This window comes from Amblyomma americanum, chromosome 1 (genome assembly GCF_052857255.1).
Source record: "Amblyomma americanum isolate KBUSLIRL-KWMA chromosome 1, ASM5285725v1, whole genome shotgun sequence".
NCBI lineage: Eukaryota > Metazoa > Arthropoda > Arachnida > Ixodida > Ixodidae > Amblyomma > Amblyomma americanum.
This window is the reverse complement of record NC_135497.1, coordinates 279,468,584-279,495,743: the sequence shown is the minus strand read 5'-3', so window position 1 is coordinate 279,495,743 and position 27,160 is coordinate 279,468,584. Positions and strand designations below refer to the sequence as shown.

At 49.5% G+C, this 27,160-nt stretch overlaps 2 protein-coding genes across 3 annotated transcripts in view; both read right to left on the bottom strand.

Moving 5' to 3' along the window:
• Ass (argininosuccinate synthase) overlaps positions 1-25,922 on the bottom strand; it is a 51,208-nt gene extending 25,286 nt beyond the window's left edge. Inside the window, exons 1-2 of one of the 2 annotated variants that reach the window (XM_077649432.1) lie at positions 25,728-25,922; positions 25,431-25,660 (exon numbers count right to left, since the gene is read on the bottom strand). In XM_077649432.1, the coding sequence (XP_077505558.1) occupies positions 25,431-25,532 (102 nt within the window). In that variant the 5' untranslated portion in view covers positions 25,533-25,660; positions 25,728-25,922. The remainder of the gene's footprint in view (positions 1-25,430; positions 25,661-25,727) is intronic. The other variant, XM_077649433.1, reaches the window with a different exon arrangement.
• Positions 16,086-18,480, bottom strand: LOC144115183 (uncharacterized). Its single transcript, XM_077649434.1, has 3 exons — positions 18,150-18,480; positions 17,917-18,054; positions 16,086-17,498 (listed from the first exon to the last, which is right to left on the bottom strand). Exons 1-3 carry the CDS (start codon positions 18,340-18,342, stop codon positions 17,011-17,013), a joined length of 819 nt encoding a protein of 272 aa, XP_077505560.1. The 5' UTR covers positions 18,343-18,480; the 3' UTR covers positions 16,086-17,010.
• Positions 25,923-27,160: the final 1,238 nt, after the last annotated feature.

Sequence of the window (27,160 nt, the reverse complement as noted above, 5' to 3'; positions counted from 1 at the left end):
GTATATGAACACTTTTCTGTAGGTGGGAGGAAACATGGTTGTGTAGAGGACTTAAATTGCTATTTCGTTCTGGTAGTAATAAGAGAAAGAAGAAATTTTATAAATGGCTAAAAATAAACGCTTTCAAGAAGGTCAGATAACCTCAGTAGCCATCCTTGGCTGGGCAAGGATCCTGAGGCTCCCAACCATTCAAATAACCACCTCAGCCCTCTTCTCATGGAATGAGAAAATGGCTGAAATGCATCTTATTTTAAAGCAAAGCTGTGGATCAAAGTTTACAGTTTCTGAAGAACATCTGCTTCTTTTAAAAAGCTAAAAACGGAAGATATGTTAACAATGTCATTTTCGCCTAAAAGCAGCGCTGGGTGTAAAGGAATGTATTCATTATAAAACTTCGTAAAGTGCTTATTTCTTAGTTTTTCGAGTTTTGCACAAGAGAATAAAATATGGTTTATTGTTAGTTCGTCTCCACATCTTTCACAACGAGGTTTGTCTTGTTTCGTTAGTAAGAAATTATGTGTAATGTGTGTATGTCCAATGCGGAGACGACATAAAATTACTTCAATAAATCGTTCCTGGTGCCTACAGGTCTTCCATTCACCCAGGACAGGTTTTACAAAGTGCAGCTTGTTGTTAACCTCGTTGTCCCAAGAGGCCTGCCATTTTTCTCTCAATTTATTCTGGACTGACTTGATGCAGTCCTTATGCGGTATGTTTACTGGTTTTATTTTTTCGTTAAGGGCAAGTGCGGCGCTTGCATCAGCCCTCTCATTTCCGCTGATGCCCACGTGACTGGGAACCCAGCAAAACTTTATTGTATGTCCTTGTGAATAAGCTTGTATTACATTATGTATTATGTTTCCTATTAAGGGTTCAGTTGCATTTCTGGGGTTTATTGCTGTAATTACGCTGAGAGAGTCACTGTAGATAACACTGTTCTGTATGTTTTTCTTCAATATTTGTTCTACAGCTAGAGCAATGGCGTAGCATTCTGCTGTAAAGATTGAAGCGCACTGAGGCAGCCTGACTACTTTTTCCCATTTCCCTTGCACTATCGCGCTCCCTACATAGAGTGCTGTCTTAGAGCCATCTGTGTAGAAATCTGTGCAATTCTTGTATTTTTCACTTACTCCTAGAAACTCTTGCTGTATATATTCAAGTGGGGTATGTCTTTTTTGAATGTGTGTCAGTGCGAAATCGCATACACCAGGAAACAAGTACCAAGGTGGCAACCTATCGGGTCTCTGGGCAACATCAGGAAGTGCATCTAGTATGTTTATTTCTTGGCATATTTCTTCAAAGCGGAGGAGCAATGGTTTTACAGCTTGAGGTTTGTTGGTGAACAGTGTTCTGGATGGGCATTTTGCGACTATGGTGTAACAAAGATGTTTCGGTAGCGACCTTATTTTCAGTACGTATGCACAGGTAAGCATTGTTCTCCTGTTGGTGAGGGTCGGTTCAGTTGCTTCTACGTGAAGGCTATTTATGGGTGATGTTCTGTAAGCACCAGTTGAAAGGCGCAACCCGAGGTTTTGTACTGGATCTAGCTTTTTAAGGTATGATGGCCTCGCAGACCCATACACTATGGATCCATAGTCTAACGAAGAGCGTACTAGAGAGCGATAGATGTGCAATAGGCACCTCCTATCGGATCCCCAACGCTTCCGAGAGAGTACTTTGAGTATATTCAGGGAATGGGTGGCTTTCTTTTTTAGGGTGTTTATATGTGGTAGAAACGTTAGCTTCTTGTCAAAAGAGTAAGGTTCCGGGCTAGTTGGTAATGGTTGTGTGTCCGTTCTTCGTGTGTCCGTGTTTCTTTGCGCTGTTTCTCCCCTTCTTGTCAAAAGTTAAGCCTAAAAATTTGTGTTCTTGTTTTACTGGAAGTGTGGTGTCGTTCAAGTGGAGGGTGGGATCAATCTGCAGTCCTCTCTGCAGCGAGAAAAGAACCGCAACAGTTTTCTGTGGAGAAAACCTAAATCCATTTCTGTCTGCCCAAAGTGCTAATTTTGTCTCTCACAAGTTGCCAGGCTAGAAGATGTGCACGCAATTTGAAGGTCATCAACGTAGACCGAGTACATAATGGACTGTGGAATTATACTGGTTAAAGAATTCATTTTTACTATGAACAATGTAGTACTTAAAATGCATCCCTGAGGAACGCCGTTTTCCTGAGTAAAATTATTTGAGAGGGTTGCGCCGAGACGAACTTGGAAAGAACGGTTGGATAAAAAGTCGCTCAAATATTTCAGCATCCTCCCGCGGATACCAAGCTCTGCCAGGTCGCGAAGAATCCCGAACCTCCAGGTCGTGTCATATGCCTTCTCCATATCGAAAAAAACTGAAAGGCAGTGTTGTCTGTGTATAAAGGCCTCTCGGATTGTGTTTTCCAGGCGGACTAAATGGTCGACTGTGGAAAATGTTTTTTTAAAACCACATTGGTGGACATCAAGAAGCTCTCGGGATTCTAGAATAAACATTAATCTAATATTTATAACACTCTCAAAAGATTTGGCAAGACAGCTTGTAAGGGTTATAGGCCTGTAACTGTTAGGGGAGGTTGGTGGCTTTCCTGGTTTTAGAAATGGAACAATAATGGCTTTTTTCCAAGCAGCTGGTATTTTCCCTACGACCCATATTTTGTTAAAAAATTTTAACAGAACTTCTACAGATTGCTCAGATAGATGGGACAGCATTTCATAATGAATTTCGTCGGGGCCTGGTGCAGTTTGTTTACCTATAGACAATACTCTCTGTATTTCTTGAAGTGTAATCAAATTATTGTAAGGCTCGTTTGTGCTGCCTGCCGTAGGGAGTCTTTGTTTTTCAACTGTGTTTTTGTATTTTAAGTATGACTGTGTATAGTGGGAAGAACTAGAAACTATAAAAAATGTTGCCCCAAAATGTCTGCTTGTTCTTTAATACTTGTCTGAATACCAGGATCCGTCAGCAGAGGAAGGGTGAATGGGGAATAGCTGCCATTTACTTTTCTGACCTGCTCCCACAGTTTTTTTGATGTTACCGAGCTGTTTAAGGAAGACACATAATTTTGCCAAGACATTTTTTCCGCGTTCCGCCGTATATATCGGGCTTTAGCTTTTGCCTTTTTGAAAGCTATTAGATTTTCGTGAGTAGGATACCTACGAAATACACCCCAGGCCTTATTTTGTTGTTTTTTGGCTTCCCAACATTCTCGCGTCCACCATACCTTGTGGTTCTGGCGCACCACGCCTGTGGACAGGGGAATAGCTAGCCGTGCAGCATCGATGATACACTTTGTGAGAATTTCATTGATTTCATCTATGCTAAGTGTTTCTGAGTAAATGTCCTCTAATCTGGCCTTTTCTCTAAACAACGCCCAATCAGCTAGATGTAGCTTCCATCGCCGTGGTTTGGTAGGGATGACTGCAGGTGAGGATGATAGGCTTATAAAAACTGGTAGGTGATCACTCCCGAACGGGTTGTCTAAAACGACCCACTTAAAATCGCTAAAAACAGAAGGTGAACAAAAAGACAGGTCTAAACTGCTCATTTTCCCAGATGTTGTGGAACAGTATGTGGCCTTTTTCGTATTTAAAAGACATACATTATTCGTCAGGATAAAATCTTCGATTATTTGACCTCTAGCGTCACAGCGTTCGCTTCCCCACAGGGAGGAGTGAGCATTAAAATCCCCAAGTAACAGATATGGCTCCGGAAGTTCTCTGATCAGTTGCTGTAGATCATGGAGTGTTAACATAAAATGTGGAGGAATGTATACGGAACATATTGTTAGTGTTTTGTAGCTTACGATACTGACTGCAACCGCCTCAAGTTTTGTTTTGAGTTTAATTTCTTGAGCAGGGACACCGCTTTGAACGACTATCGCGACGCCTCCCGATAGCCGATTTGCCTGCTCTCGATCGCGTCTATAAGTTTTATAATGTTTCAGGATATGTACATGTTGTGGACCAAGATTGGTCTCCTGAAGATATAAAGCTGTGGGTAACATTGACCCTAAAATATGTGTTATGTCGCTGTAATTCCGCATAAGTCCTCTACAATTCCAATGGATTAAAAAAGCCATGTTTATGTTTTTGAGAGGAAATGAAAGGGGATTTACTTATGTGGTGGGCCCGTTATTAGGGGCCTGTCTTTTTTCCGCTCAAGAGAGCTGTTCCGCCTCTGTAGTGGAGGCGGAGTGGCAGTTATATCCATCGCCTCACGAGAGGCGCTGGAGGACCGCGGGGAAGCCGCGGGTTTGTGGGGTTCAGTCCTCCCCCGGTAGGGGGAAGTCCTGCGGGATGCCGACGCATGGACCGGCGCTCCCTGCTTTGACACTGGCAGGGCAGCTTTCGCTGACCCTGCCTGGGGCGTGAATGGTCCTGCCATTGGCTCGATGGAAGTGGCCTCGGCAGCGACCGGGGTGCTGTGTGGTGCACCGCCCCTGCGCACCACATCAGCAAAGCTGGATTTTGCTGTGAAGGAGAACTGGTTGGTAACGGCAAATCGCCTTCTCGCTTCTCTAAATGAAATGTTTTCCTTGGTTTTTATCGTGATAATCTCTTTTTCCTTCTTCCAGGACGCACAGGCCCTGGAGTATGCAGCATGTTCTCCTTCGCAGTTAGCGCAGCGCAGGGCTGCGTCACATTCCTCAGAAACGTGATCCTTGGAAGCACATTTTGCGCACGTTTTGCGGCCGCGGCAGCTCTGTGAGCCGTGGCCAAACCTTTGACAGTTGAAGCATCTTCGTGGGTTTGGAATGTAGTGCCTGACATTTACTTTTAAGTATCCTACATCGATGGTTTCTGGTAATGTATTTGTATTGAATGTTAGGACCAAGTGTTTTGTCTCTATTTCTTTATTGTCTTTCCGGATTTTGATTCTGTACACATCTGTGACATTTTGGTCAGACAGGCCTTCCAGCAATTCTTTCTCGGTTAGGTGTATGAAGTCGTTTTCAGAGATGACTCCACGGACTGAGTTTAGGGATCGGTGCGCTGTTATGGAAACTGGGGTTCCTCCGATGGATGCAATGTTTGCGATTTTCGAGTTCTGGGTGTTGTCAAGGAGTTCTAACAATAAGTCTCCGCTGGCCATTTTAGAAACCTTGTAACCAGGGCCCAGGGTATCTGTTAGGCATTTAGACACAAGGAACGGAGAAATTATTCTTGCTTGTTTTTCATTACTTTCGCTGTGGATAACATAGAACTTGGTGAATGTCAATGTCGGTTTCTTTTTTGAAAAAAAGTCTGCTGCTTCGTTCCGCCCTCTCTTGAGAGAGCGATCGGGTTTTGAAAGGGGGGGAGCCATAAAAAATGAAGTTTTTCAGTCATGGTGCCAGCCACCCACCATGGAGTCCAACAAGGGGACGGGACTGGAACTTGAACGCAAGTCCTGCCCACGCCAGCTGTACACCTCAACTATAACCAAATCCGACAAAACTCAGAGTGGTTGGCCACACAAGGTTAACCCTCGCCGCCTATGAAAAGTGAAAAAAAAACTAAGAAGTGAGTAGGAGATAGGAGAGTTGTAAGAAAGAAATAGGAAAGTGAAAGACAGAGTGGAGGATAGGAAAAGGCGACTGCCGATTTCCCCCGGTCGGGTCAGGCCGGAGGTGCCGTCTACGTGAAGCTGGGGCCAAAGTGGTGTGTTGCTTCCGCCGAGGGGCCTTAAAGGTCCAAACGCTCGGCATCGGCTCAACCACCAGGATCCCCTTTTCCCCGGACACGGCGATGCCACGCACGGCGAAGCGTGGGTGCTCGGGTCCGTGGTGATGCACAGTTCACCATCATCCCCTTGCGGGGATGTCCCTGCGGATGCTCGGGAACCCGCGGTGTCGCCAATCACCGTCGCGACGCCTGCAAGCTGCAGGCGCCCCCCTGCGGGGAGTGGCAAATAAGAAAAGTGTGCACAGTTTACCTATAAGTGATCGTTTAAGTCTGTAACTTTTAAATATTTAATTAAGTGTCCTTGAGGACAAATTCTAGTCGGTCGATATCCACCGATTGCCGCGTTCTAACTACAAAGAGGCTACTTTTACTGAAAATGGAGCATTTCTATGGAAAAGACCAACAAATGGAACACAGGTATCGCCACCACCGGCCGTTCTCATAAGCTAACTGCGGCGACGTCAATATATTTTTGTTGTCGTCCGTCTGTGAGGCTACAGACCATACAGACATCCGCTTCCACCTACCGGTCACTGAGTGTAATATTCTCGTCGCGATCACAAACGTCACGAGTTTCAACCGAGAGGCGAGAAGAAAGCACTCCATTTTTAATTCGAAATTCGTATTTTGCTGCCGAATTAACGTCGCCAGAACCCCAAAAAGTCAACTCATTAATAATAATAACAAAAATTCGAGTTCACTGCGGCAACCCGCATTGCAGTAATGCGAAAGCATTGGCGCCTCCTCGGCACTCGTCGCCTCTATTTGCTCCTCTTTGCCTCTATTGCCCGTATTTGCCTGAGAATTTGTGCAATTCGTCTAAAGCCCACTATGCTTCGTACGAAACTTTCAAATTTGGCGCCGCGCATTGACTCAACCGACACTTCCGGTCACGTGGTACTACACTTTCGGCGTTTCACATTTGGCGCGATTTTTGCTCTCGCCACGGCTACTTTTTGCACATTTTTGGCTCTAATTAATTAACTAATCATCCGATCGTCACCAATTTTTTTTGCGCCGTATCTTCAAATCATCCTCCTTCGATTATAACCACTTTTTAGACGTTCTCTCTTTCTAGTTCCTCGCAATGGCTGCGGACACATTTTGATGACACGAAACCGCCGACATAGCCTAGTAAAGCTTTCGCTTTAATAATTTTATTTGCGCTCATAAGGATGTACCCTGGCGTATTGGACCGCAAAAGGCACTGCTGCGGATACAGTAGAGGGTCACGTGTCCATCCTGGGGTCCTTTTTTGCACTACGACGAGTACAGCAGAAAGAGGAAAGGGGGAAGTGGGGGTGTGGCTGACGCACACGCAGTTAAATTTCACAAAAAAAAAAGAGATATAAGCATGACCCTGTCATCTGTGTTGCTTTAAGTAACGCTTTGGTGTTCTTGTGTGACGGTGAAAGGTGAGGCCGCGGTTCTGAAACCTTGGCCTCCGCGGGAGAACGTGAATCTAATCGCCGCAGCGCTGTCTCGAGAGGCACTGGCTGGTTGTCGAAATGAGGACAGAGGCCAAGTAGACCTTCCATTGTTTTCTCGCGCCTGCAGCGCCCACACGTTGGAGAGTCAGCCATCCCTATCAGATAAGAATAAGCGTTTATAAAGGACCCCTCCAAGCACAGGCGACACAGCAATTAGCTTCGCCGCGGGCAATGTCGCGCGGTAACAAGAATCGCGGGGAAGAGGCGACGGTCCGCGTATCCCGGAGTGATCCATGAAATCACTCTTCACAGCGTCGGCTCTTTACAGTGCAATACAGGGTTGTTGCGCTCTCCCATAGGTCGACAGAGCAACTGCGTCAGCGATGTCATTGCTGATAATGATGCTGTGACCCGGCAGCCCCTAGAAAACATTTTTTTTAATGCAGGACGATGAATATATGTTAGATTTCTGTGACCAGTTGATCGTGGCCTCTAAGGTGTAAGGCTGTCTGCAAGTATAATGGAAACTTCTGAAACTGCGAAATACGTCCCATCATTGAGGTGACCGTTCTCAAGTAGAGCATCAGTTACACAGTGCAGGTAGGCAGCCAGCGTCATACCAAGAGCGGCGCAACCAAGACTCCGCCTTTTTTTTATGCGCGAGGAAAAGCGCGAGTTTTCCTACCTGCTAACAATTTATTGTCGATGGTTACACGCTTGTACTCCCAGCAATTAGCCAGGACCACTGTTCATATGCCAAATATTTCAGCGAATTAAGCCCGCTACGAAGTTTTTAAATATATGTTTTTTGAGCTATAAAGGTGGCTTTTGCTGCATGATATATCAGTGGTGGCGGACATAAAAAAAAGTATACGGGAGTCGTGTGAACTAGTTGACCGCTTATCCAATTTTTAATAACTAATTTTCCAACTATTACAGCTACGCGCCTGGTTGCAATCAGATTTGTTGCTGGCGGTTATCAATAGCCGTATCAGGTTTCACAATCTCGAAAACGAGTTAATCCTTGGGGCTGTCGCCTTTCGAAAACCGCGCGGCTGCAAAGCGCGCCCAGCGACGCCTACATGTACTACCAGCGTCAAATGAAGCGCCAGCAAGGGAACTGAAACGCCAACTGCAAAACTGGAAACGTCACATTAGGAAGGCAGAATACTAAACCGATTCATTTTCGAACCGAATGCGCAAATACCGCTCTTTGGAAGCGTTTACAGGGCGTGCCTGATGATGATGAATCAATATTTATTGGGGCCCGAAATAAATCGGTGGTGCACGCAGGCAGCAGACGGGATGGTTCCCTAGTTACGGGACCCATATGTTTCGAGCAGCTCCTGGCCCCTGTCCGTCAGTGCGAGCTGAATCGGTAGGGCGGGGCCGGATAACAAGGTCTCCCATCGCTCAAGGGGTTTGGGATTGGGGGTGTTGGCGGAAGGGGAGGAGGGGGGCTGGGGTGTCTTGACTTTTCTGCACTCTGCCAAGACGTGTGGCAGGGTTCCCTTTTCTCGTTTGCAAAAAGGACAGAACATATCGTATTCCGCAGGGTGCGTGCGGTTCATCAGTACGGGATGCGCAAGCGATCCAGCCTGCGCGCGACGCAGAATAGTCTGTTGTTGCCTGGTGAGTTTGGGATACGGTTCTGGCAGTCTGCACCTTTCCTGGCGGTACTTCCGGGTAATGTCCCTACAGCTGGTGACCGGGTGCAGTAGCTCTTCCGGCTCGTGCTCGGCCACGATGGACATTTTTCGGGCATGGTAGCCGGCGATGATGTTGCCTGCTACCTGCGAGTGAGCTGGGACCCACACGAGCTCTATGGCTCTTCCCGGAGGCTTGCAGTTGGATAGAATGGCTCGGGCCGCGGAGGAGATTACCCCCTGCGAAAGCTTCCGTAGGCTGTCTTCGAGTCGATGACCACGGTGTCCGCGCTCGGCTGTGAGAGTGTGAGGGCCACGGCCGCTTCTTCGGCAACTGCGGGGTCTGCTGTCTTCAGGGATGCGCTGACGATCAGCCTATCTTTTGACGTAACCAGCACCGCTGCACGGTCACTGTGTTTTCGGAGCGAGGCGTCCGCGTAGATGACCCTGGGGTACTCTTCCAGCTTCCGGGCTATGGCTTTGGCCCGCGCGGTGCGCCTCTCGTCTTCCTTGCCCGGCGTCATGATCCGGTGAAGGGGTTTGGTCTGAATGGGCGTCTTCCAGTCCTCTGGAAGGGCCGCCTTGATGGGTACTGGCTCGATCTGCCATCCTATCTTGCATAGGATGGCTCGTCCGTGTTCCGTGTGACTGAGCCGGATTCTCTCCTTAGAGAGGTGGGCACGGCAGGGCGCGCCTGTATTACGCTTGCCAACCCAGACCAAAAATCTTGGGCATGGATCCGGCTGGCGTAACTTAAATGGTGACCAGACTACAATACCAATGTTGCCAGACTGTATGACATATTTAGTGCAGCAAAGTTTGATGGTCACAGTATTGCTGTTAGCGGCCGTGCGGCATTGCCGCATCCTCTCCACCCGCCTCCTCAAATACCGTGTTTAACGCTAGGTAAGGTGCGCGCTTTAGCTTGTTTTCCGGTATACGTAAGGCTGCACTGCTCAGACACGACTGAAACTTTCGCTCTTCGCGGCCGCTATAGCTGGCATGCATGTGTGTCCGGCAGGCGTTGCATAATTCTAGCACGCTTCCGACGGCCTCGGGAGAGCCCAATTTCAGCTGCACTGCTCTGACACGACTGAAACATTCGCTATTCGCGGCCGCTATAGCTGGCATGCATACGTGTCCGGCAGGCGTTGCATAATTCTAGCACGCTTCCGACGGCCTTGGGAGCGCCCAATTTCAGCCTGAAACTTTTGCTATTCGCGGCCGCTATCCGGTATACGCATACGGGTGCCGCTTCATGTTAGGAACAAGAGTGGCCATCAAAATTTATGTACTTCTAAGAGCCGCGTTTAATACGGCATTTTAACCACTCTTTCAGCTAAAGCCAGGAAATTTTGTATGCGCTATTAGCCAGCTTGTTTCGTGGATGCTTAGGTAAGATTGCATACAATGCACGATTTAGTGATTTTATAATGTTTTCTCTGTGTGTACCCACTCCACTCCAACGAGCCTGCAAGGCACTAAGAGTAAAATAATAGTGTTTTACTCGCCTCTGATGTGAGATTGCATAACTAGACCCGCAAGAAATTATCACTGTGATATGAGAGAGAATTCGAGCGGAGCGGACAGCGGCGCCTCAGCATAGTCAGCTCTTGGCGCCTCCGATAGGAGCCGTTAAAAAAAAATAGCTACAGCGGGTGCCTTCGCTGAAGCCGGAGTTGCACACTCCACTACAAAAGGGAGTGTGGATCGGCGACAGCGGCTGCGTAGTAATGGTTTAGAGCGGGTAGCGCCGTGAAATGGCCTCCATTAGCAGCAGAAACGGGTCCTGGAACTTGGTGCAACCGTTGATGGATTGCCACCACGGCCAGGATAGGTGCGACTGCAGCAGGGACCAGGAGGCCTTCTGCCCGTTCCGGACAAGCTTGCGCTTGACCTTCTGCCACGCACTCTAAGTCCACTGAGTGTTGGCCTCTGTCACCGGGTCCACGAAATTGGTGCTATGATTAACCGTGTGCCAGTCTAGATTCAGGGGACCTCCGTTTACGTCTTGCAGGCTTGGGATGCAGTGGCCGCGAAGAGCGAAAGTTTCATTCGTGTCAGAGCAGTGCAGCTGAAATCCCAGACAACACCAAACGTCGTGAGGACGTCCTCAAATGGTTAGAACGTCCTCATTCCTACCAGGACATTCTGAGTACTTTTTTAGTGCGTCACAACCAAACTTCCTCATGAAGATGTCCTCAGATTGTACTTCGCTGGGCGACTCGAGGATGAAAATTCCTCAGATGTCCTGCAAACGTTCTATCACAGTACAATTTTGTGCATTGAACTGGGATAAAAAAAACTTTATCCCTCGCACCTGGTTTTCATTGATTAAAAACTACCGGCTTATTAAAAGTTACTTGTGTACAATACCAACATAACGAAGGAAGCCATTCTGACTGAACAAAACTATATACCCTTGAGGAGCTATTTTAAGTTATTTTGGCTTTTAAACCCGCTCTTATGTGCTGCATGCTTCTGGTGGGGTTGGACTGTTTAGTTTTTAGGGCCATTAGTCCAGAAACCTTTTGCAATGAGGTGGCAGAGTTCAACTCCTGAAAGAGTTGTAGTCGTCGCTGTATGGAAATATTGCAGGAAAAACAACCTGTATGTACCAAGAAATGTGGCAAACTAACCAGTCTTGAGCACGACGAAACTTTGCATAATTCGTTTGTTAGAATCCAAGACAAATGAAGGAAAAAGAAAGCTGTTTGACAGCCTCTATGCACACTCCCCAAAGTAATTAAGCAATATAATGACCCACATTCTCTGGGGCTAAATCGTCATCTGACGTCCTGAAAACATACTAAGAAGGTCCTTGAGATGAATTTTGAAGATGTCCTGAGGACGTACTGAGGCTGGACAACAGGTCTATGCGAGGACTTATTTATGATCATTAGAGGACATCGTCAGGACAACACATCGTTCTGAAAAATTATTCCTCAGGATGTCCTGAGGATGTATTTGTGTTGTCTGGTATTGGACGCCTCTGAGGCTGTCGCAAGCGTGCTAGAATTATGCAACGCCTGCCGGAGACGTATGCATGCCGGCTGTATAGCGGCCGCGAAGAGCGAAAGTTTCATTCGTGTCAGAGCAGGGCCCGGATTACGGAACTCGCTATAAAGTTGTAGAGCGTTACGTCAAAATGACGACATCATGACGACAAGGCGAGACGTCAACGCGTGACGAAACGCGGAATCAACCAATGGCTAGTAGGGTGCCGCCCCGGAAGCGCTTATTTGAACGACAAGAAGCCTATTTGGACGGCAAGGGGCCGTATGCTAACTTTTTTATAAGAACACGCAGCAAATAAAATAAATATTGTTTTATTCTTTCACACAAACGCATTTCACTTTCACTGACATGAAGAAAAAGAAGAAAAACATTCACTTTTGCAATTAACTGCTTTTGTGGGTAACTTTTGTTGCCATGAGGGCGCGCTGACAGATGTAAACAGTGAACATGGCGGCCTTCAAGAAAACAGCTGATCCCACGGCTAGTTCCTGCTTTCTTACGCGTCGTCTGAAATCGCGGTTCTGTTTGGTTGTCCAAAATACGCGGATAACACTTATCGAAGCCAGTGAAGGCCACGGGCCTCCAGAAAGGAACCTGCAAGAAACGTCGGTACCGAAAATCGACGAAGACAACTTGAGGTAAGCCTGTGTTATTGGTTTAAAGATGCCATATACCAAGTATGTGACTGGGGTTCTGTTTCTTTTGCTTTAGGAAACACAAGACGACCACGGAGCACGGTTTGTTGGGTGAAATAAACTTTTTTGGCCTCATAAACGTCTGACGCACAAATGATTCAGTTAGGAAGGAGCAAGAATCAAGCAAGGCGGTTGGGCGCACGCTAACAACCTTGCTTGTTTTAGTTCGTTCTTGGCTGTGCTACAAGTTGCTGCAGCGCAGCACACGCATATGTTCCTGTGAAAACACATTAGCCCGAACCCAGAGCAAATGTTTCTCCCTGTTGTTCCCTGCTTTCGAAAAACGAAACAGAAACTATTGCCTGTTTTCCCCGCTGTGTTCGCTGCTGCATTGCTCTGCGCGGGAATTCTAGTCTCGCAATGGCGCCAGCTCGAAGAATGTCGAGCGAGCAAGAGCTGATATTAATAGAGTTTATGGAGAGCCATCCGCTCTTGGCTCGGGCTTCTGCCGACCTAACCAACACGTACACAGCTGTTGAAAAGCGCGAGCTGTGGAACCAGCTCGCGTCGATACTCAACAACGAGGGGCCGGCCGTCAAGACCACCGACGGTTGGCGACACCTCTGGCATGTTCTTTGCTGCAGAAAAAGGGCAGAATTGGCGCGCCTAAACCAAGAGGGCAGGTGAGTCCTTCAACGTCATTCTATGGAATGCCACTTGAACACGCACTTGCCGCATCCTATCGTAGGCACACCGGAGGAGGCCTGCTTGGTGGCCAGTGCCACGGGCGTCGGGCCGTCGTTCTTCGATGGTGAGACAACTAAGGTGGGTGTACACTGCAGTAGTAGTAGTTGTGGCGATGGCTTATTAAAATAATAATAAAAAGGAAGGATAAGATTTTTGCCAGCCCCGGCATCTGCCATCGGTACTGAAGCACCTGAGCTGGGGAGCGGAAATAAAGAATAGCAGACAGAATGGAGAAATGAAATGAAAGAGGTGAGGGAACAGGAAGAGAGGATAGGGAGAGAGGTAATATACACAAACTATTTACACAATAAGAAAAGTGTACAGGTTGCGTGTGGGATTAGTTCATGATGAGGCAATAAAAACAAGCTCACAGTACTATGTTGACTACAACTGGAGTGGGGCGTCCAGTTGTTTGTAAACCATGATGACGTTATGGGCAATTCAATGTTAAGGCACTCGTGTACGAGTTTATGGCGCTATGGCTTCTTGCAACAGGAGAGCCAGCAGCCGGTCACCAACGGGGTCCAGCAACCCGTTGCCAACGGTCCCCAGCACCACACCGCCAGTGACCCCGTGAGCACGCCGCCAGTCGCCCCCCATCAGCACGTCACCAGTCTGCCCAGCAGGGTGTCGGTTGGAAGCACAGCAGGGACGAGCGGCTACGTGCGTAACCCCATGTAGGTGAACCCTTTAAAAATATGATGTCTGTGACTTGTGCCTTACAAGCACTGTTTACTTCATCTGTGATTTACTTTAGTCTCGGAGGAGGTGCAGGAATGCATAAGCTACTGGTTGCGCAATATTGATTGCTTCTCTTTTGCTAGTCCTCTTTTTGTTTCATGGTTTGCCACTACCAACCAGCTTCACCTTTTACCCTGTTACAGCAGAGGAGATGAACGGGGAGCCTCAGGAAGTTGTCAACAAGACACACTGAGCCCCACAGTCGGTGAGTTGTCTTGCCATTATTCAAGCTCCATACTACCCTTTCTGGCAGCTGCTTGAAAGTAATAGCATTATCCGTTCTGACAGCATTTACAGCAGTAGCCAAATAAGTGCAGTGATTCTGCACTATCCACAAAACTCTCTCTTTGGCTTTGCCACTCTGTGCAGAATGTTTATTTCTCTTGCAGTGAGGCTGCGATATCTCCTAGTAGTCTAGCAAATGTGCACATGAAATATGCTACAACAATGCTGCCCGAGATTGCTGTCCTGTATATTTATGTCAAGTCCTCTAATACATTGTACTAAATGCTTTGCTTATTCCACCACATGCAGCATTGCGTGATGAGCACATTTTCTCTCCTGACAGCTACACCGATGCCCTCGCCGCAGCCCCCACCTCAGCCCCCACTGAAGCCCACACCAGCGCCCCGACTGCAGCCCTCATCACGTGCCACGCCTAGCCTTCTTGGCAAGCGACGGCGAGACGATGAGGCCGATGAGGTCCTGCGCCAGATGCTATTTGAATCACGGCGTTTGGCGGACCTTACCGAGGCCCGGAACCGCCAGGACGCTGCGTTTCAGCAGAGCATGCTGGAGGTGTGTATTCACTGCGCACACTGCACTTTTCACAGTAGAAACTGTCACCTTAAACATAAATATCAGTGCTCTCTCTTGAGCACCTCTACTTCTGTTTTGACGCCTCTTGTTGGGCGTGTTTGGGACAGCTGAGTTTATGAAAGTGACACGAGTCTTCTACACCCATACTTTGTCCAAAATATCTCAGCGCCTGACCTTTTACACAAAACTTAAGCGAGACCTCAACATTGATTGACAGTAATAATTTGTAATTGGGGCTGTTTTACATGCAGGGCATGCGGGATGTGGCAGCTGCTGTGCGGGCTTCAAATGGGCAGCAAGAGCTGCTCATCCAGAACGTCAACATGCTGACGCTGATCTTGCAAAAGCAGCTTGACCCACATGCACCGCATTGAATTGTTCATTTTTATTTTCGTGTTTCTATATTTATGAAAGAAGAGCTTCATATGTTTATATTTATACAAGAACATTTTTTACTTCTCTGCCAGGTGCAGACTCATTGAAATATTTTTAGTTTGCATTTTAAAATTTGTTTTATGTGTTTATTTTTACTTACATTGTTTGCTTCTCAGCCAGTTGCAGAGATATACCATTTTTTGTTTGTGTTTTTGAAGTGCTGGTTTATGCTTGTTTTTATTTACATTGTTTGCTTCTCTGTCAGGTTTCTGTTTTTCTATTATTCAAGATCATCTCTGCCATGTGCCATGGCATCATTATTTTATTTCTTGTAAGCTCTGCAGGCCCGGATGCTTCACACTATTTATTTTCATCCAATTATGTAATTTAAGCGCTCTGCCAGGTGTGGAAGCCTCCTATACTCTTTTATTTTCCATTCCTTTCAAATGTTTACCTGCAGCTGTGGCAGGTGCACAAGGTGTCATTTCTAGTGCTTGTTTTCATTCATTGCAATATGTGGGCAAGTGCAATATGTGGGGCAAAGTTGTTCTAAAGTGACTGTAGTTATGATGGGCATCATAATATGGAGATTCTGGATAAATTTTGAACACTTTGATTTTGTGCCTATTAAGTTTTTTTGCATGTTCCTGAGTCGGTTTTTTTTCGCATTACTTTTCCTGATTTTCCGTACAGTGTCCATTGTAACATGTTCTATCCTCAATAGACACGAGGAAAAATGAGGCTTGCCAGCATTCGTCCAAAGTCACTTCTGAACTAGTGTTGAATGCAAGCAAAAAAAATTTGGGGGACGCTTGAGCTCCGCCTTTAAAGGTATGATGCAACAATGTTAATGGCTCTCGTTTGTGGGTCTCTTTACAACTTCAAACGCAGCCATGTTGGCATCATCGTCTGTGATACTCATGTGTCTTGTACACGTAACATGGTTTTTTAGTCCAGTAAAACCTACAAAGAGGAATGTCTTGTGTAGAACTTGCTGTGCATTCCACCAGTTATGAAATGTGTTTCAGCAAAGTGCAAACCAGGACTGCATCGGGCCTACAAGTATGCACAACATGCCAAACCTGTGATTACTAGCATTCAAGCTGGCAGTCAGGATGAAGCTTTTTTTTTTAAGGGCAAACAGCGCGTAAGACTTAGACGGAAAGCAAAGAAAACATAGGACGAGCGCTCATCCTGTGTTTCCTCTGCTTTCCGGCTATGTCTTTCGCACTGTTCGCCTTAAAAATGTACAGCCAACTCGCCCGTTTGGACACAGTGTAAGATACAACTGTTCTAGTGCAATCTCTGCGCAGCACTCGACAAGGCATATGCAAATCACTGTTGATGCTGCATGCTTTTGTTTCCCTGCTGTGTGTTACAGTTGGGAAACTAGTATGAACAGCTGTGGCGAAAAAAATTATTGTGACCAATGAATAAACGTGGTGGAAAAACAAATGCTTTACTGGTGCCTAGCAGTCTCCACACCACACTTTTTCCTCGTGCACATTCAACAAACACATAGTGACCACAAGCAACTGTTTGCCTAAATGGGCACGTCGACGTAAGCAACGGCGAAAGACGGTGTACAAGGATGCATTTCACTTGTTGGACGAGCTGTTTCGGCGTGTATTTCGACTTGAGAAGGAGAAGGTGCAGTAGCTGTGCGGCAAGCTTGCTGATGCACTGAAAGGCGTACTGGTGACCACTGCCGGTGGAGCAGCAGTTGGTGTGCGCACTACATATCTTGCCACTGGAGGCTTTCAAGCACATGTAAGAAAAAGTAATTTACAAATGCTGGAATGTGGCTACCAGTGGCCAAGGGCATCATATCACACAGGGGCTCACGCACTAACACAGGGCAATGGCACTGCCCGTAGCAAGAGTGGCTGCGACAACTCGCCACGCCAGCACAGCGAGTCATTGCAGCCACAGCTGCCAGATGGTCTAGGGCTTACTGCCGGTGGTGCTGCAGTTGCCGCTGCTGCTGCCGCTGCTGCTGTCGCCGCACCATCTGCAGGTGTGCTTGCCTCTGCGGACGGGTTGTGCCAAAGAGGCCAATGATACGGTCTCGCATGGCTCTACCACGCAGGTAGGTCATGCGGGATCCTGTCCCCGCCAAGTACCCGGCAAGCAGAGGTGGCCCATTGTTGTCAGGGTCATCAGTAGTGTCGTCTTCGTCTGCAGCCAGGGCTTCTTCAAGACAGATGTTGTGCAACGCAGCACACGCTGCAATGATGACCACCGCCCGCTCCGGCTCGTAGTGGAGTGTCCGGTACCTTTGAAGGCACCGGAAGCGGCTTTTGAGAACACCAATGCAGCGTTCCACAACACATCGCATTGAGGCGTGTGCTGCGTTGTACTGCCCTTCTGCAGTGTTTGCACCAGGATGCCCTGACACTGGTGTGAGCAGCCACGGCTCCAGTGGATATCCACTGTCTCCTGCACGACCAAAATTTGCAGTGAAGTGTGTTGTTGCCTATGTAATAAATGATTCATATCAAGCGGCTCAAAGCCAGTATGCTGAACCAGAATTCATAGGCATGCAGAAGATTCATGACTAAGGGGTACCTCTGTAAGCACAGCCTTCTAGGTTAATGATGTACTGTGATATCCTACAAGACAATAACGATTTGCACACCTCTTCTGCCTTGGTGTTTTACGCTTGAAATACGATTCACTTTATTACAATGTTTCTTGTGCCTCTGCACCAGCAGTAACAGTAAATACAAAAAAATAAATACGATACATCATACTGTTGCATGTCATCCATGTTATAACCCGCCTCATTTAGGTATGAGCCACTGCTGTAGCTTAATACGTGCTGTAGAAGTGGCCCGATGATCAATAGGCTGCTTACCCAGAAGAAACTCTCCATCCTCCAGCAGCCCGTGTCCACCTTCCGACGCAGCCGCGAGTAGCGCCAAGAAAAGGCATCGTGACAAGACCCCGGGCAGCGAGGGTCGACCGCAAGGATCTTCATGTCTGCGTCGCAGATCTGCGAGAAACACAGGCAGACAATCTTGGACGTGAACTTACACTGTCGAGGTCGCGGCTTTCGAACCCATGCGGTCAGAAAACCAGTCTACTCACGATCATGGTGTTCATCGCGTAGTATCCTTTGCGGCTCCAGAATGCTGCCCGGTTTGCTGGGTCTCCCCGCGGCGCTTTGATGGCAATCAGCGTGCCGTCGATGCAGCCGACGACGCCGGGGATGGTGCCGCGGGGAAGGAAGGTCGCCTTCGCTGCCGCTTTTTCCTCGGGGTGCGCCGGGAAACGCACCCATCCCTTCTGTGCGCCGACTTTGCAGATGGCCTCAGCCACACGCCGCACGCACTTGCTCACCGTCGGTTGTGCGAGGCCGACGGTCTGCTCGTTGCCGACGCACACTTGAAAGCCCCCAGAGGCAAAAAAACGGAGAGCGCACAGCACCTGACGCCGCACCGACAAAGCGCTCGTCCGTACGCCTCGCAGTTCGTCTGCAAGTTCGCCGCACAACCACTCCACTTTCTCCTTATCAAGTCGAAATAACCGACGGAACAGCTCGTCCGGCAAGTCATACGCGTCCTCGTAAACCGTCCTTCGTCGTTGCTGGCGCCGACGTTGCCGCCTCCGCCACCAATAAACAGCAGACGCCGCCGCCGCCGCCATTTTCCCTCTAAAACTCTGTAGACCGACTCTTCGCGGTCGCAAAAAACAGTCTAAAACTGCGGGCATAATTAGGTGTTCAACGTCATGCGTTTTTTCTTGTCCGTGACGCCATTGCAGCTTCCCGTGACGCAACTTTTCAAAATGGCGCCGGCGACCAATAGGAGCGGGCATTTTAGAGCGCTCTCAATTGTAGAGCGGTCGGTGGTGGTAGTGGTAGTGGTTTATTTAAAATAACATAAAAGGAAGGTAAAAGATTTTTGCTAGCCCCGGCATCTGCCATCACGTGCGGCGGCACCTGAGCTGGGGCAGCGGAAATAAAGGATAGCAGGCAGGTGGGAGAAATGAAATAAAAGAGGTGAGGGGACAGAAGAAAGACATGGGGGGAGGTAAATAGTACACTACATAAAATAGATATACACTGCATAAAAACATTAAAAGTAAACACTATAAATGCAAAATAAATATACTATATACATTATTTACACAAACAGTCAAAAAGTCAGTTGTCTTCGCGGCGCGCGTGTGCTGATGTCGGGAAACTCGGCAGTCAATGGTCACACGCGCGCCGCACTTTGCACGCAACAGCTGGTGTGGGGCGCCCAGCTGTTAGAGCGTCCGAGGTAGCACACACGAAGCGTTCAGTCACAGCACTGTACTACCTGGCGCAGAACAGGCGGGACGTCAAGCCCGCCTGTTCGAGAAATACACACAGGCTCACCAAGGTTCGCTCGCGGGTGCGCGCACTGCCTTGCGGCCACAGGAGCGTCTCGAGCGAGTCCGGGAAGATGCCCAGCGCTCTGTAGGCCGCGAGCATATCGCGACGAGCGTCAGCGAACGCGGTGCAGCGTAGGAGTAGGTGCTCCATTGTCTCCACTGCACCGCATCCATCACACACATCACTCGTCGCGATTCCGTGTCGCACCCGTCGTACCCCGGGCCACACGCAACCAACGCGCGCGCGGAGGATCATTGCGCGTTGCTGCCGCGAAAGGGCACGGCAGCCGTTGAGGCTGGGTATGCGCTCACCTCCGGCGATGCGCGGGTCCGGGTGCTGCTGTCGGAGATGTTTCTGGATCACCGCACGCACATCCTCCAGCGAGAGGGGGCGGTCACTGGCTGGCAGCTGGTGTGCGGCGGTCGCGAGACTGTCGGCCTCTTCGTTGCCCGCAATGCCGCAGTGGCCTGGCACCCACTGGGCCCGCACAACGCATCCTTGTTGCGCGAGCCGCGCGATGCCGGAGCGGATGGCTTGCACGAGTGGTGTGCCACGGCCGTTGCACTGCAGGCGGGTGAGGGCGGAGCGGGAGTCACACAGCAGAGCACTCCTGGGTGGCGGGGGGGAGATTGTGAGCAACAGGTCCACCCCGAGCTGCAGTCCGAACAGTTCTGCGGTGGTGGACGAGCCCAGGAATGCTGCGTGCGTCTGGCTGTGCAGCCGCAGGGCGGGGACGGTGGCCGCCGCTGCGAGGGAGCAGCTTTCTCTGACCACTGAGCCGTCTGTATACACGAGGAGGTAGTCCCGGAGTTCCTCGTGTATGACGGCTCTGGTCAGCTGCTGCACAGCGCAGAGGGGTGTGCTCCGCTTTCCCTCGATACCGACGATGTCTCGCTGTATCTCCGAGGCAGCTGGCCAGGGCGGGCAGGGTCCGTAGGGGGGGGCGGCATCAGTTAGGCGCTCGTACTCCTGCAGCGCCGCGCCCATTCTTGAGTGGGGATGCGAGCGCAGACGCTGCAGAAGCGAGGCGCCGTCCGGTGCGCGGTGCAGGCGATCAATGTGATGCAGTGCCCTGCGCGTTGCTTGGAGCTGGAGCGGCCAAGCTCCTGCCTCGGCCAGCGTCGCGGCGCTCTGAGAGTTCTTGGGCAGGCCGAGGCACACGCGCAGGGACTTGCGATGTTGCGTCTCCAACTTTCGCCAGCACGGTTTGCGCACCGTGACGAGTGGCAGCGCGTAGAGTGCCGCCCCCAGCGCTGCGGCGTTGTAGAGTCGCAGCGCGGCATGCTGGCTGATGCCCTGGCCTCGAGCGGTGAGCCTGTGCACGGCGGCGGTGGTCCTCTTCAGCTGCAAACAGGCCTTGGTCGCCGCGGGGCGGAAGGAGAGGCGCCAGTCGATGTCCAAGCCCAGGTACCGCACCGACTCTCGCCAAGGAATCGGAGTCCCGTCCAGTGACAGTGGCGCTGGGCGGGCGCGCGAGCGCGAAACGCAAGCCATGGCGACCGATTTGCCTGCGCTCAGCGACAGACCCAGGCCGCGCAAGCGGGCGTCAATTGCCGTCAGCGCCTCCTGAAGGCACCCACGCACGCGGAGCGCCTCGCCCGGTGGCCCACGGCACCACAGGGCAATGTCGTCCGCATATATGGACATGTACACATGGTGTCGGCCGCCCGCGGGGAGGCAGGCCGGCACCACCGACATGGCCACATTGAAAAGAAAAGGCGACAAAACAGAGCCCTGCGGCACGCCCTGTTCCACCGGACGAGGCTCGGAGAGCTTGCCCCCTACTCGTACGCGCATGATGCGCCCGGTCAGGAAACCGCGAACATATTGCAACAGGCGCCCGCTCACGCCTGCCCCCTCCAGTATCGCGAGAATTGGTGCTCGGAGGACGTTGTCAAAGGCGCTGGAGACGTCCAGTAGCAGCAGCAGCGCTACGTGCCGCGCCGCTCTAGCGTGCTCCAGCGCCGTGACAACATCCGAAATCGAATCGGCCGTGCACCGCATCGCGCGAAAACCAGTCTGCCGCTCGTCAAACAAATCAGCCTCCGCGACTCGCTCGTTCAAACGCTGCAACGCCATGTGCTCCATGAGCTTACCCGCTGCCGATGTTAGTGCCACTGGTAGAGCGGTCGGAGCGAGTTCCGTAATCCGGGCCCAGTGCAGCCTTACGTAGCGGCAAACTCTACACCGCGTGCATTACGTAGCATGAAACGCGGTATCTGAGGAGGCGGGCGGAGAGGATGCGGCAATAACGCACGGCCGCTAACAGCAACGCTGTGGTCGTCAAACTCGGCTGCACGAAATCTGTCATGCAGTCTGACAACATTGCTACTGTAGTCTGGCCACCATTTAATGCCGAATCTTGGCCGTCCGATCTTGTGCCGATACCCAGCAACAGCGATGCCATGTTAAGTTAAAAATAAAACATAACACACAGATAACAGCAAATTTGGTCCTGGCCATTTCCAAAACTTGGCCCTGGCCACCCCCCAAATTTGACCTTAGCCGATTTGGACCGAAATCGATGTGCAACCATAGGGTAATGCTTCCATAATGATGGCGAGTCTGCGAGTTGCTGCATTATCGTCAAGTTGCTAAGAGTGCATTATACGGTAAACAGCGTGAAACTATATGCATGAAAAATTAAAAGCACCACGAACCCCGGAACAGCACTTGCCCTTTGTATCTGTCTCTGCGTGCGTGTGCGATCATGCGAGCGTGTGTCTCGCCTTTCGCAACGTTTACAAAAAAAAAGCATTGTTTCGAAAGAAAAAAAGCATTTCGCAGAGAGGGAGTTCAGTTTGGTCAGCTGATCGGCTGATATAGCCCTTCCATTCACGATAACACGTGGTTAGACGCAAAGGGTACGCAAAACGTTCCCGGGCTTTAGAACAGTTGCGGTCGTACCTTTGGCGCCATTCCATCTGCCCTTAAGCGTGGCCGTCCTCGGACCCGCTTCATGCGAATAAAGCCACTAAGGATCACAGGGGTGGTAACTCCTCCCTCCCTCCCCCCCCCCCCCCCCCCCCCCCCCACCACCAGAGATTTTTTTAGCGTCAGGGGTGTCGTCAATGACCCAGTACAATGCTTAAAAGCAGATCTTGGAGCCTGGGAAATTTTGACTGGGGGGGCGGGGGGGGGGGGTACTACCAGCGCTGCATGTGGCCAGCACGCTGTGCGCCAAATGAATGTCCGATTAAAGCTTTATCCGAAAATACTTGAAAACAATGGACCGTGGTTTGCTTGGGTGAAGCAAGGAGAGCGGGCGAGTGATCGTGTTAATCTCAGAACGTCGGTCGCTGCAGTGAATTCCAGGAGGGACGTAGTTCGCGCACTGTCGGTATCACAGATAAAGGTTTGGTCCCGATAAATGGTGAGTCGGTGACACCTTTCGTGGCAAAACACCACCCGAGAAAGTGCTCGTTGTTGAAGGTGTTTGTAGTTTACTACGTTTGGGACATGTCATTACTCGGTTTTGGTCTCTCTTGATACTCCATTTACTCGTGAATCGGAGGTTAATGGGGAATCCGGTTATGAAGTTTTATTACCTGCGAATTTACCCATGACACAGCATCAAACTAACACAACGAGTGAAAAAGGGTCCGAGCGGGAGAATCGCAAAGTAGAGGACGACGAAAAGGTCCCACTGAGGTCTGAATCGGTCTTTGGTGCAAGAGCACTATTGGTCTCCTGACCTGGAAAATTCCGGTGTGTGGTGAAGCCTTTGAAGTTCGTCATGTGATGCGGGAAAGTGGCGGGAAATAAACGAAACTTTGAATGAGGGTGACCTTGGCCAACCTGGAGAAAAAATTACTCGAACGCAGTGGCCAGCAAAGCTGATCTGTAATTCGCGCCGCCCGAATGGAAGCTGATGAACACGACGATATCCAAACCCAGCGCGAGAGCTAGAGAGAGACTGGCAGTTTATCGAGTGGGGCGTTCTACTCCGGGGATGGCGCACTATTGTAATGTAGTGGCCAGCTAAGCTGATCTGTTCGCGCCGCCCTGGGTTGGTAAACCCACTACGGGAGATATTCTATTTTTCTTCTTTTCCTGATAAGGTCACGCGTGTTTTCTGACCGCCTGGTGTGGGCAACGACAACGCCGTATTTTCCGCCTCATGAGCCATATAATGCTTTCGCATTACTAAAATGCGTATCGCCGCGACTGGGTTTCGAACCCGCGGCGGCGCGAACACATCAGCTTCGCTGGCCACTGCACGAGAGCCCTATGCCATCGCCGCAGCCGATCACGCCTCGTGTTAAACTGCAACACACTCTCGCGCTGTGCATCGTCGTGTTCAGCAACTTCCATCTGTGTGCAAGTCACGAAATGAAAGGAAAGGCGCTTTCAGGTATACCGTCTTTGTCAAAAGTAACCAGGCGGTAATCTCGCCAGCAAGCGCCGTTGAACGCAATGCCACCTCTCGACCGCGCTCCCGCTCCTGGGCGGTACGCGCCTGGCCTGATTACTTTTGACAAAGACGGTATTCGTGGCTTTGGTGTGCACCTGCAAGAACCTGATTTCGCACAATATTTCGTGGTTAGCAATGCTAAACCGCCAGAATTTTTTTTTGTTTCCTTCTCTGGCGAGGGCGCGGGGCAAAGACTGCTTACGGCAATCTTTCGACTTCGGAAAGCGTGGCAAAAGTCTCACTAATGCAGCTATTTATTTCAGTTAAAACGCAACGTGTCTCAAATATCTCCCGGCTGCAGAGCGAAAACGAAAATTCCGCCAAGTGTGATTTTCGGTCGGTCTTTATTTCGTCGTCTGGTTCTCTCAGGTTTTCGTTCGCTGCAGTTGTATAGTGCCGTGTAGTGCGGTTTTGTTCAACCTTGACGTCAATGAACTTCGATTGAGATTTCCAATGTTTCTCGTGTCCACCTATCATTATTGCCGTTTATTTTTAACGTTGGCGGTAGGTAACCCCCCACACACCCCTCAAGTTACATGAAACCAACCTGCACAGCTCTCGCATTTCGGAGTTGACAGACGTAGCGAAAGAGCAGGGTGCCACAGACTTCTGCATAACCGTGCCTTTGGGAACGTAACCAAATTTTCGCATATTGTTCGAGAAAAGCGATAACTCACTTGAATTGATTGCGGTGCGGTATACTGGGGTGGCATGTCGCATACATTACCATTTTCAGCATTTTTGAAGAAAAAAAATTAATACTGGAAAATTATAAGGTACTCTTATGTAAATATTGAAGGTAACGACCTCATCTTCCGATGCGTAGCAAAATATTTCAGAGCGATGGAAAAATATCGCTCGCATCAAGCAGTAAGACTGCCCCAGAAAACCAAAGGGAAAAACGCTAATAGCGAATTAATACAAGCCTGCCGACGGGAGGTCAACGGATATATTCTTTTATGGTGAAATCTAAAAATACACGAAAAAATTGCGTTCAAAAGTTTTTTACAGTTGAACAATGCTTTTGTCCACAATTGCTGTGTATGAGTTGCTAGAAACACGAAAAAAAGCGAGAAATAGCTCGCAGTCAAGAACAACATTCATTTTTACTGCGCATCGAACGTCAGAAAGCATGGAAATGATCTTGCGCCTACAGAATAACTTTAATAAAAAAATATAGTACGCTTCAAGCATGAATGGGAGATAACTGTTGACTGCACGCAAATAACGTTTCTCTTTCGTGTTGTTTAGACGTGAACAGCAGACGGCCTCCTTTTTTTTAAAAGAAAGGTGCGAATAAAGATAAGAGCATGCTGTCTTTTTCCGACCCTTTCCGGGTTTCAGTAACAATGCACCAACTTGCCGCACGCAAGTCTTGGTCCGCTCCTACATTTTTCTTTTCAGCGTACCCCTTTTCAGAATTTTCGTAAGTCAGGGACAGAAAAACACAGCTGTCATCATTGCTGCGCTCACCATTAGCATTATTCGCCAGTCACGCATTTTTCTTTCAGCCACAGCGCGTGGCACACGCATTCTTGAAAGCGGACGAGAGGGAAAGCCCATAAATGCGTGCGCTACTGCAAAGGAGACCCACCATGAAGGCGACCACTTCGTAGCCCTGTTCGATGAGCCAGGCCAGGATGCACGATGTGTCCAGGCCGCCGCTGTAGGCCAGCACCACCGTCGGCTTCGACATCGCGCAATGCGTAGTACGCCTACCCGGCCTCTGGGTCCCCAATGAGCCGCCGGCTTGAAAACGGAAACGCTCTAGACACGCGATGGAAGCGTCGGTAGCAGCAGCAGTGTTTCGTCAGCCTCGGCCACCTAATGACAAAAGAACGGCAGAGTGAGGGATCAGCTGTTTGCCAACAGCGAATCATCGGGGACGTACTCTTACTGGTCTCGCAATCAGCTTTCCAGCCGACATCTGAACAAGTCCGATAACGCTAACCGCCGACAGAGTGGGCGATAGGGTAGACAGAGGCATCCGGGGTTGCTTGTATCTTTGTACCGAAGGTCTTGCAAGATCGAGCGACCTGGCCATTGCCGCGACTTGGCCGCTAACTCCCTTACTGTATCTCCCAAGCCGCGTTTGCATGAATGCGACAGAAGTCAACCCCAGTCCCCTTTTTGAGGAAAAATGCAAAAACGCCGAGGAAGAGAGTAGAGGACGAGTCACGTGTTTCCTTCTCAACACCTGCTCTTTCCCTCAAAATGTGGACTGGAGTCGACTTCTGTCGCATTCATGCAAACGCGGCTGCAGTCTGTTAGCACTGAAGTGGAAGCTACAGCTGGTGCCAGGGGATGAAGCATTGAAAGAGAAAGGGGGTACGATGAAAGTGCTGATGCAGGTAGCTACAATTTGTCAGCGAACACACTATTCGCCTTTAACCAACAATTACTACATAGGAAACCAAAGCTCAAGTCTTGTCGCACGACGGCAGCGCCGCATTTCTCCCCTGGCGGCGACCTGCAGTCGACCGGGGGTGCGTTCCAATACTCCCAAGTAGACGGCTACTTAGACGTCCAGCCGGACAGCCGCCACCTTGGGACGCGTTCCATTTGCTTCGCCGAAGTCCACATCGATGCAGGCTAACTTGCTATCTAAAGATGGCGGAGCTGATGTACGCGGATGAACGAGTCGTGCTCTTGCGGGCGTCAGATTGTACACGGAGTATAGGAAATGAAAAATGTGAGTCATTTCATTATGTTAATTGCTACGCAAACTAGTGGCTAATTAATCTTCGTGGACGTGCGATTCCTAGCAGTGAATCACGCAGGAGAAAATCGTGCAGTTGAGAGCTTTGCTACTGCAGCGGACGCTGTAGGTCAGTTTACGTGGTCTGTTTACGTGATCCGGCATCGTCAGATGCCGGATTTAATTGGCACCTTGAATTTAGAGATTAATACTCGTCGCTGTCGTTGGGTTCCTCGGCGGGCGTTAAGACGGCTGGCGTGACGGTTAAAAAATGTGTTCTTCCGTTGCTGTATTAGTTGCATCAACTCTTTCGCGTACATTCTCTTTTATCTCTACACTCTCAGAACAAACACACCGGAATGTTGCGAACAGATTTTAGTCTTTGCAGGATTAAAGCTCGCTGCTGTCTTTAGGTTTCTCGCCGTCTCCGAGTACCACGCACGGCAGACAGCAGGTTTAATGGCACGCATATGTGTTTTCCTGTGGCAGTGTATATTAGCCGTATCGCATTTCGCGCATATTTATTACAGCCTTTCGCATTCTTTCTTATGTTTACAGGACCGTCTGGACGAGCACGTTCGAGGAGCATGTACAGTTTAGCATCAATAATGAAAAATTAATCGTAT